General features: G+C 38.5%; 1 protein-coding gene across 3 annotated transcripts in view; it reads right to left on the reverse strand.

Annotated features, from left to right (window-relative positions):
• LOC112468113 (protein phosphatase 1 regulatory subunit 3C) overlaps nt 1-4756 on the reverse strand; it is a 10405-nt gene extending 5649 nt beyond the window's left edge. The window contains exons 1-3 of one of the 3 annotated variants that reach the window (XM_025037153.1): nt 4514-4756; nt 3076-3597; nt 2097-2582 (exon numbers count right to left, since the gene is read on the reverse strand). In XM_025037153.1, the coding sequence (XP_024892921.1) occupies nt 2406-2582; nt 3076-3597; nt 4514-4750 (936 nt within the window). In that variant the 5' untranslated portion in view covers nt 4751-4756 and the 3' untranslated portion in view covers nt 2097-2405. Of the gene's footprint in view, nt 1-2096; nt 2614-2647; nt 2999-3075; nt 3598-4513 lie in introns of those variants that run through there. The other 2 variants (XM_025037154.1, XM_025037155.1) reach the window with 2 other exon arrangements.
• Between the last annotated feature and the right edge of the window lie 5544 nt (nt 4757-10300).

Genomic DNA, 10300 nt, shown 5'->3' on the forward strand with positions numbered 1-10300 from the left:
CTTTCAGATATGGAAAACGCAGCAAAGCTTCAACGTTTACACCACCAGCACACGAGGGAAAAGAAAAAAACCGAGCTGAATGAATGTATGCGTAAATATACATGCTGCCTCCAGAAAAGCGATTAAAAGTTATCGCCCCGGCGATACCACGTGGGTCTCCCGTCGTCCGGTCTCCCCTTCATTCACTCGTGACTTCAACGTTATTTATATAACATTTATCGTAAGATTAATACTCGGCTCGCTTATTGGACGCGTCCAGCTTGATTTTCTCGAATCCGTAATATACCTACTTTATGCATGTCGTTTCGGTGAAAAAAGATCTTTTCGCGTTTTCACACAATTTCAATTTTCATTGTGGAATGTCTCGTAAGTTAAGCCTGGGACTCAAACTCGTTAATCAAAGTCTATTGAACATTACAAAGTGAAAACTCATTGCTTCCACTCTCTGGATCTACGACGACAATCCTATCTATTTACGTATCCGTTTAAACAAAGATGCGGAGACTAAACAAAGCGGTAAGATTTTATTATTTGAGCAACCAGCTGATCACACAAGCGGCGCTTCACTCTTCGCCGCTTTCAACGAGGAGGAAGAAATAGCTTCTTCTTTTATTTTCGTTTTCTCGCGATACAACTCTTCAATTTTTTAAATACTTCATGCATCATGACGCGACGAATCTATAACGCCAGAATACGGTGACGGAAAGGGTAGGGAGGGAAGAACGAGAGATGAAAGGAGATGTGGCGCGATGCGAGAGGGAACGAAATCGGCGTGTCTTGCCATTGCGTGGTAACAACCTTTCGTTAAGGCGATTAGAGTCGCGCGACTCTCCTCGAGCCTGTTATCGCGCTTGTCTCGCGCGAGACGACGTCGACGGTCGACTACACGTTATTTATAGAGAGAAAGTCTCGCGCGGCGAGAAAGGCCGTTCGAAATTTTGCGAGGTGCGCGCGATTTCGTCTCGATCGACGCAATCGTGAAAGACGTCGAGACGATAACGAGATAGAAAATTTCGATCTCCCAGAGCTTTCGGCTATCCTATCGAGAGGAAGCTCGTTGCACTTGTCGGTTAATAATAGCTCGTGAGAGCATGGGTATTATTCCGTCCGTGCGCGCGCGAGACGGGTACGTAAATAGATAGGACTGTCGTCGTAGGTCCAGAGAGCAATGAGTTCTCACTTTGTAATGTTCAGTGAGCTTTCATGTTAAATTTAATTTGTTTTGAAACAAAAAATATATAGTTAGATATTTATAGCAAACGAGTATTTTAATTCCGAAGCTTTTGTGCATGTTTCATGGTAGAAAGAGAAGTTTTTAGAAATAAAGATTTTAACTTATTTGATAAAAAATATTACGTTGGACAACAGTTGAATATATAAATTGCTGTATATCTTTGTCATAATGCGAGATTTTTCTTTATTTATCGTTTCCACGTTTGTTAAACTTGAAACTAGTAACGTTCTCGCAAGCGTGCTTAAAATATACTTAAAATTCAAGTGCGTATTATAATTCTTTACGAAGCAGGATATTGATTTTGTTGATGTTACTGCTTGCTGCATTGAAAATTCGAGTGCGATACATCGGTTAGGTATACTACTGCATGACTCTCCCATCTTATTTTACGTCGCGTGCAAGGATCATAAAATACTCATAAAAATACGCGCTATTTCAAGCATGCACAAAGAGCGTAAGAATACAAATACTCGAGTAAATCCGTTCAACTTAAGACGAGTATGGGTGGTGAAAGTTGCCGAATCGTGCTAGGACTCGATACGTTCGATTAAGAATTTTTATTCTAGTGGAATTATAAAGAACAAACATCTTACAAGAAAAAAAATATACGAACGAACGTTTTCTTAAGTGTAATGTAAATTTAATAATGATAAAAACTGTCGTGTGTCTTCACGTTTTAATTCCATCGCGAAATATTTAGCGTTTACTTAGGACATTTGTTTAAGCAGCATTTTTTATCGCGTGAATCGCCTCCTTCTTTCAGGCCGTCGTCTATCGCTCATCGTGAAAATAAAAAAAACCGCTAAAACTCGACGAAGTATTCTTGCACGAAAGAAAAGATAAGTGGAGAATCGACGCTTACCGTGCAGATTGCGTTATCCGACGCTCGACGTCGTCCAGCTTCGCCGTCCGCGCTATCACCCTCCGATTGTTTTTCTCCCGCACGCGCGCTTCTTGTTTCCTCGTTCTCAATTCGGATCGTCGCACAGCTTCTCTCTTCACGTCCTCGCGTTTATTCCTCCCTCCGTTTCTACGTTCCCTGACGACTCGTGATCCCGCGTGATCTTCGTCTCGGCGGAGTCGCCGAGGTGAGAAAACTGGAGAAGTTTGTACAGCTTCGTACATGATTTCGATATCGAGACGAGGGAACATGACCTCCTCACTGGTTGATTCACCAGTAAGGCGCGTCGTTGGCCAGATGCTGCCAGGACGCGAACTCGCTCCAGGTACGCATGTTCAATCTGGTGGCATCCGCGTTCTGCGGCATGCTGTCCCTCGTCTCGTTGCCGTTGGAGAGCCCGTTGCATTTCGCTGTCTGGATGTTGTCATATCGTACGGCCGGTCGGGGCTGAAGCATCGGTATAACGTGTCTCAATCATCTGGCATCATTACAAAACGTTTTAAAAAAATATTCAGAATTTATATTTAACCTACCATTTACAAAAAAGAAAGCAACAGCTTTTACAAAATATATCTCTAGCTTCCAAGCGTTAACGAGATAAAATCAAAATTTAACAATTATAAGCATTATACGCAAAGAATACGGTTGTCTTTCAATTGCGTGTTCTAGAGAATATTTAAGCCATGAATATCCTTGAAAACCAATAACGCGATAGACTGCCGCTGCTTAGCAAATATTTGATGAAGATCTGAAGATCCTTCGGAGTTCGGATATACATGGTCGTAAATAAAATCACGTAACTTTTACGAAATATGTTAGTTTGTCAGTCCATCAGTCACAGAACATCGTATGCATTACAAGGACTACAAATAGAAGTGACGTCATGAATTTAATAATCTGCACGTATTAAGAGATTAAATAATTTGTTTAAAACTCTCACCTCTTGTTTTTTGCGAATCAGATAGTTTTTGCCCTCGTTGTTGTCCCACGACTCCTTGCCTTCGGTGCGATATCTCACGCAGAACTCGATGACGTCCGACGCCACCGGCAAGGTGAGCCGGAAACGGAAGGTGTCGTACAGGATGAGGGAACCCGGCGATCCCGGTTGCGCCACGTACGTGCAGTGCACGTCCTCGTGGGTGGACCAGTTGTCGCTGCTGGCCCTCACCACGATCTCCTTGTCGAAGGCCAGATTTCGCACCTTCACCGTGCCCACCAGACACTGCTCGGACTCGCGCACAATTACGTTCTCCAGACTGACGTTGTCCTGATCGAGCTTACGCCGGAAGGCGAGATAGTCGCTCGCCGGCTGCGGAAAGGTCACTTGCCACGGCGGCGTGTTATCCTGCGTCGCTTCCTGACTTTGATCCTTCGATATGCCGAGCAGACCTCCGGTCAAGCCCGCCACGTAGGCCGTGCTCCACAGTGGTGGTACGTTGCTCGGTTCCGACATAACGCGAACCTAAGTATCAAGGTTAACGAAATATTGAAATATAGAATGATATTACAAGTTAAAAGAAAAACTTAATTGGATGCAACGTTAATCCGATTGTTGGATGATATAATAGTGACAGATTAGAACTGAAAAAAATTAAAATGCGAGGTTCTCTTTGTTGGACAGTGAAATAAAGATATAAATTATTATTAGAAAACTATTGCGAATTTTTTGTTCGTAAAAGAAATTCTTATTAACTTAACATTACTAGGAATTAAGTTCGGATTTGTAGTCTTGATTAGTATTAATTGCATTGTAATTGCATTGTAATTTTATTATTTGATTTTAATGATCGTAAGGTAATTCTATTTGACATTTTGGCGTATTAAGTGAGTTTAAATTACGTGCCTCTTGGCACTTACTTTTGACATAAATCCAGTTTACACGTAATATAGTTTATCAATATATTACAATTTATACACGAAATATAAATTGTCAAAAGCTGACGATTATAAGCGCACAAGTTAAATGCGTGATTCATGGACCTCAGGCCAGATGTTAACGTGCTACTTTAGTAAGAACAATTTCAAGTAAAAACCGTATTTTAAAAGCAAAATAAAAAATCGTTGTTTGACACGTCGCCGGTTAAGCATTTTGGCTTTGCTTATCTCCGTCGTTATTTGTGTCTCAAAAATAAACTAAACATCTCGTGAATGTAATGGTGACCGGAATTTTATTTTTCACTTTGATATACGATACGACAGGTGGTTTTAGCGATTATAAAAACTTACGAGCTTTTTTTTCTTTAACTTGCCGAAAAACCGAGACCCCGATCTGCAAATATCGTGATGTGCGAGTAATCAAATTCATATGTCGTATAAGAAAACCGATTTCACGCGCGTGACTTATCTTAACGAAGGCAAAGAGAAAATCGTGGAAATACCTGTGTGAGAGGGCGCCCGCGATCATCGGCGAACACCACCCGTTTCTTCTGTTTGCCATCGTTGTTCCGCAGCGAGTCCAGTGACAAGGATCCCGTAGAGAGACACGGCCTGATTCTAGGCGGCACCGATCGGCTGGTGATCGTGGGTGCCGTGACCATATAGGGGCCGTACAACAGGGAGCTGTACACCGGAGGGCTGTGTAGAATTAATTCGGCCGGCATCGCTATCGAACACATTTAGACCTGCAAAAGAAAAGGGCCCACTTTTATAAAGTTCGACAGAAATTTCGAAATATACAAAATGAGTGTGGAAGATTTCATTTGTTTTAAAATTAGAGCTATTTGAGATACAAAGTCTATATTTATATTTTACATATTTTTGCACACTTGTGTTTTCTTTCGTAAATATAGAATCGTAAAACTGGGCAGAAGCGACAGCCAGTAACAATAAGAATAGGCGCGAGAAATCGTACGACACTGAAAATGTGCTGCTTAACGGTCTCTCTTCAAGGGAACTCTGGCGCCGAAATTATTATTGACGTCGAGACGTAGCATTAATTTTCGTGGGTGTAGTCTACGAACGATATATAGCGTTCAAAGTGGTTAGGAACATCTTTTGGCTGCCAGAAATTTCGTCAACTATTCGAATCATCCTCGGATCACGTGGATCTGTATATAATTTTAATGCCATTAAAAATATTTATTAGCTGTATCGATTGAATGCCAATTAGTAGCCGATATACGGCGTGACAGTTATATGTTTATCGATTTAGTAATCGCATTCTTTGCAGTGATAAAAACAATCGTGTATGTGTACCTTTATACCTACAAAAATACCTTTGTACCTTAAGAATTTGTTATGATAAGCGCGCATATAATCCACATTAATGTATTTTCCCGCATTATCAATTATTATCTGTACGTCAAACATGGCCAGATACGACGCCGTTAATCGTTTGTCGAATGTATTATGGTATCTTGTAAAATGATCTATCTTATATTACGTACGTACATTTTTGTTCCAAGATACGATATAACCGCGTGGTTAAAAAGCGAACGGTACAAGTGACTAAAGGTCATCATAATCCGGCAACATAAGTAAGATTTATTACATCTCATTAATATGAGTTTCAGATAAAAGTAACATACAGGGTAAGTAATATTCACATATTCGTTTAAATCCCAATTATCCTTACAAAGAGAACGTTTGTTTTGCTATGTATGTAAGATTACTGCAATTCAGTACAATTTGCATAGATTTTCGATCTGATTAAAAAGCCTAGTTGCGCTTAGAGTCTAATGCATATCTGCGCATATAATTTTGCCGTTGATACACTTTTGCGTGCTGGCGCATATATTATACACATAATCAGGTTACTCGCGGAGTAGAATTACGACTCTCATGGCAGACGCGACGAACCGGTGAGCCGCTCTTCCTTTTCTGGGGACCGGTTCCGGGTGAACCGGGCCCGAGACGCGACACGCATGTACAGTAGGTACCAGACCGAAACCAAACGGCAACGCAGAGAATCGGCAGACCATGAATCGCGTGGAAGCGATTTCAGATCTCACAGCATGAAGTTATCTCCTAAATCATTGATACAACATAGAATATAATTAGTTTGCAGCAGGTTTGCGAACACTGTTAGCAAAAGTAAGTGCATCTGAACACTTTGATATGAGTGGTGTAATGCTTGTCTCTTCCGACAGAGCGAGAAAGGTGTGGCTTATAGTTTATATTAAAAATCAATCGAGTTAAGCTACAAGTCAGTCATAAGATAACTATGTGACTAGAGAAATTAAAGAGATTTTATCTCGATGATTCGTGTACACATTTAGTAGTTATATATTTATCCGTTTAACCCGTTGAGGTCACATGGGGTCCAGTAGACCCCAGGCTCTTTTTTTATTTTTTTCTTAAAAGTATACTATTTTGAGAGTAAAACGCACAAAGTTTTTTTGCTCTATCTAAAAAAATTTTGATGAATATTTTTGTGAAGTCAAATTTCTCGAAAAAAAATTTTTCTTTTCGCGTTTTTTCAACATAAAAAAATTTAAAGAATTATTGGATTATAAAGAGGAAGTCATAAACTAAATTCCAGTTCAAGGTTTGAGTCGATACATCAAAAAGAACGCCAATGGCAACTGTTGTGGGGTCAATATTCATCAAAATTTTTTGAGATAAAGAAAAAAAACTTCCTGCGTTTTACTCTCAAAATAGTATACTTTTAAGAAAAAAAAAAGTTTGGGTTAAGAAAAAAAAATTCCATTGGACCCCATGTGACCTCTACGTTACTTTTAGGAGGTGTGACCTCAACGGGTTAATTAAGTTGGACATTTAAATATTCGTGTCGTTAAATTTTCATATTTGTATATTTGATAAAAATATATAACATGCAGGAACGCAATATAATTATAATAACTTATTAAGTAATGCAAACAAAATTTTAAAAAAGTATTACTTTAATTCGGGCAGGCTTGGTCGTAATTAGACAGCACTATAAATCTAGAATAAAGATTTTTTAAGACAGAGAGAACTTAAAAAACTAAAAATTAAGTTAATAAATTGGCTAGATACCACACAGAAAGAAAACTCAATATAAAACTTGGACATTGTACGGTTCACGAGATTGTTCGTTATGTGTATACAGGGTCGTCGCATTGTGTCATTCTGCCTTCATCTTGCAGTGTTTTAGCAAGGTCGAACTGTTTAGTCTGACGATTAATATAAAGAATCTTATCGTTTCTTGATACTCTCATTATCATATCCCTGTAATTTTCCGAAGCCGTTATAATATGCCTTATCTAACCAACAACAAGTATCGTCAAAAATCGACAAATAATGTAATAGGATGCAATAGCGGATTCGGTTATGTAACACTTTTATTTACGAGCGGGACAGTGATATTAAATAGTGGTAAAAGAATATTCGCACACAACAATATTCTTGTAAACATTGATTAAAAAAACCCGCACACATCACATAAAAAATGGCCTCTCGTCGAATTTGCTGAAATTGTAGTATGATGTAGTTTATATGACGTCCTGATCAAAAGTCCCAATGGGCCTGAGGTCAAAAAATGGACAGTTTCCGAGATACGGAGGGATCAAAGATCAATAATAGTGCCTCATTCGAAAATTCTATTCTTTATTTGTGTGTATCCATATGTGAGCAGTGTTGTTGTGTGCGCATGTGCCGTTCTGCGTATGTATGTGTATTTGTGTGTGAACGTAGTTTCGTAATATACACAAAAAATAGATATTTTGAATAAGGCACCATTGACCTTTAACCCTCCGTATCTTGCCGGAAACTGTTTATTTTTTACCTCGGGCTCATTGGGACTTTTGATCAGGACGTCATGAACTACAAAACTACATCATACTACAATTTCAGCAACTTCAACGGGAGGCCATTTTTCATATGATTGACCTTTGACCTCCCCCCTCCCGTATCTCGGAAATTGTTCATTTTTTTACCTCGGACTCATTGGAACTTTCGACAGAACGTTATGAACTACATCATACTACAATTTCAGCAAATTCGACGGGAGGCCATTTTTTTCTATGTAATGTGTGTTTTAAAATTATTCTCACGCAATAAAATCAGCAAGTATGGACATTACTAAAGAAATTGAACCGTTATTTTATTTCATTGGTCAAAATTACCAATCTTCTTCAGATTAATCAAGATCAAGATTTATCTCTTGTAGAACCTTGTCAGTGCTTGGATTATCACAATCGCGGACAATAAGCCTTCGACACGCTTCGTTGCACTTCCTATTCATCGACTCGACAATTCGTGATCGGCGCGCTGCACTTTTCTCCGCAGAAATACCGCCGCGTGCTAGAACGCGACTGAACGCGACATATTTGGCGACAGTATTTTTACCGTTCCCGCAAAATGAATAGGTTTTAAACTTGAACTCGCGGACTTAATTCATCTCGACACGACGCGCCTCGTTACATCTCTATTCACGACTTTATCGCGCTTTTCCGAGATGCACGTTGCGTGCTTCAGCGTGATAAATCCATCCGCGATATTTTTGTCGCGGATGCGAAGAGATGAAGAAACCTCTCATCGAAGTAATGATCGAGTCGGACCGTCATCTATTAAATGTCGTAAACACAGTTAGGTAAACGTTAAACGATAGACTGTTGAAAAGATGACGTTTATTATTGATACGTTTCTTGCTGCAATGTTTCTTTGGAATATCGCGAAATATTATTTTTATGAACATTCATAATAATTATTTATTGCATATTACGTATATAAATTTTTATATACATATTTATATTTATATAGATTTATATTAAATGATAAAATGTCCCGGAAATTGATGATCATCGAGGTCACCGACGATGTGGTTCTTCTCGCTGCTGTAGCAGAAAGAAGCGATCATACACGTGTCAACGGCAGTAGTTTATCGCCTGGCCTCTTCTGTTTACACTGTTCTGTGAGGCCATGAAAAAAAATACGCGACACGATTGCAGCGAATGTTCGATATGTGCAAGTTCGATAGGCGATCGAACGCAGTTGTAAAGGCGCAATTTTCTGTCCTTCAATTAATGTGTCAACGTTTATACCACACTCTATACAATTCATACTTTTTACAATATTAATAAGTGGTTTTTATATGTATTTAAGATAAAACGTTTATCCGCAAATAATTTTCAGTAACAACAACATCTAAATAGCTTATCAATTTTGCAAACTGCATAAATAAGACAATTACGTTTAATAGCATCAGCACTTTTTAAATCAGCCAAATATGCCAAATTAACATTTATCTCTCATGTCCTCATATAAGTTCATTATTATTTGCATCGATAAGCATGCTCTTGGGTCATCTTAAGTTTATGTCACACTTATCTCTATTTTTTTTATTTTTTTAATACTTTGATCTCATTATTGGAATATGTAAAATTTATTGTCTTTGATAATTTAGAGGAACAGCTTATTTTTACATTTGCATATATTGCATGATTGGATCAGTATACACAAAGTAAAAATAGCAAAATGTAACGTAATTTAATCGTTGCAAGATTTATGCGTCAAAAGCATTTTCAATATCTAGCGAAAGCGCCCAAATGAATAAATCGCAATTACAACAGCGCGCTTTTTCACCGGAGAACGAATACTATCTGGCTGGATGACTTGATGAGGAAAGTTACGCAGTCGAACTATTTCGAACAATCTTGCGGCCAAATTTAGATTGTCGTGAAACACGGCCTTGGATCTGATCCAATTGTCCACGCTCTTTAAGGTAGATATAAACTCGCGGACGGCATCAAAGAACGGAAAAGTGACTGCAAGTCTCTCAGCCCAATTGCGAAATGCTCGAAATAGAAAACCTTAACCCCGCGCAGAGGTCACGAAACTTGCCAACTCATAAACGGCAAGCTTTGAAAAGTAAACTCAAACAATGAGAAATTGTGAAAGCTATATAACGAAACGCTTCTAGATTTCTCGAGTAGTGTTCACTCTGTTTCCTCTTCATCTCTTTCTCTAAAGAAGAGTTTTTCTATGACTTGTAATAGTATTTCTATAGATATATAATTTATGATAATGTTTAAAATATATTTCTCATTCTTCTTTATATTACGTTGCTGCAAATTCATTACCCATCATATACGTATACTCGTATACATATGTCTATATGTGTAGTTTCCAGTTTATTCATTTTTACGAAACAATGAGAAACTACGAGACCTAGATAATGAGACAAGTTCACTAGACAGCAAATTTTTATATTTTTAATAAGTAACATAGATACCACGTGTATTAAA

This window comes from Temnothorax curvispinosus, unplaced genomic scaffold (assembly GCF_003070985.1).
Source record: "Temnothorax curvispinosus isolate PA1 unplaced genomic scaffold, ASM307098v1 QBEX01018097.1, whole genome shotgun sequence".
NCBI classification, from domain to species: domain Eukaryota; kingdom Metazoa; phylum Arthropoda; class Insecta; order Hymenoptera; family Formicidae; genus Temnothorax; species Temnothorax curvispinosus.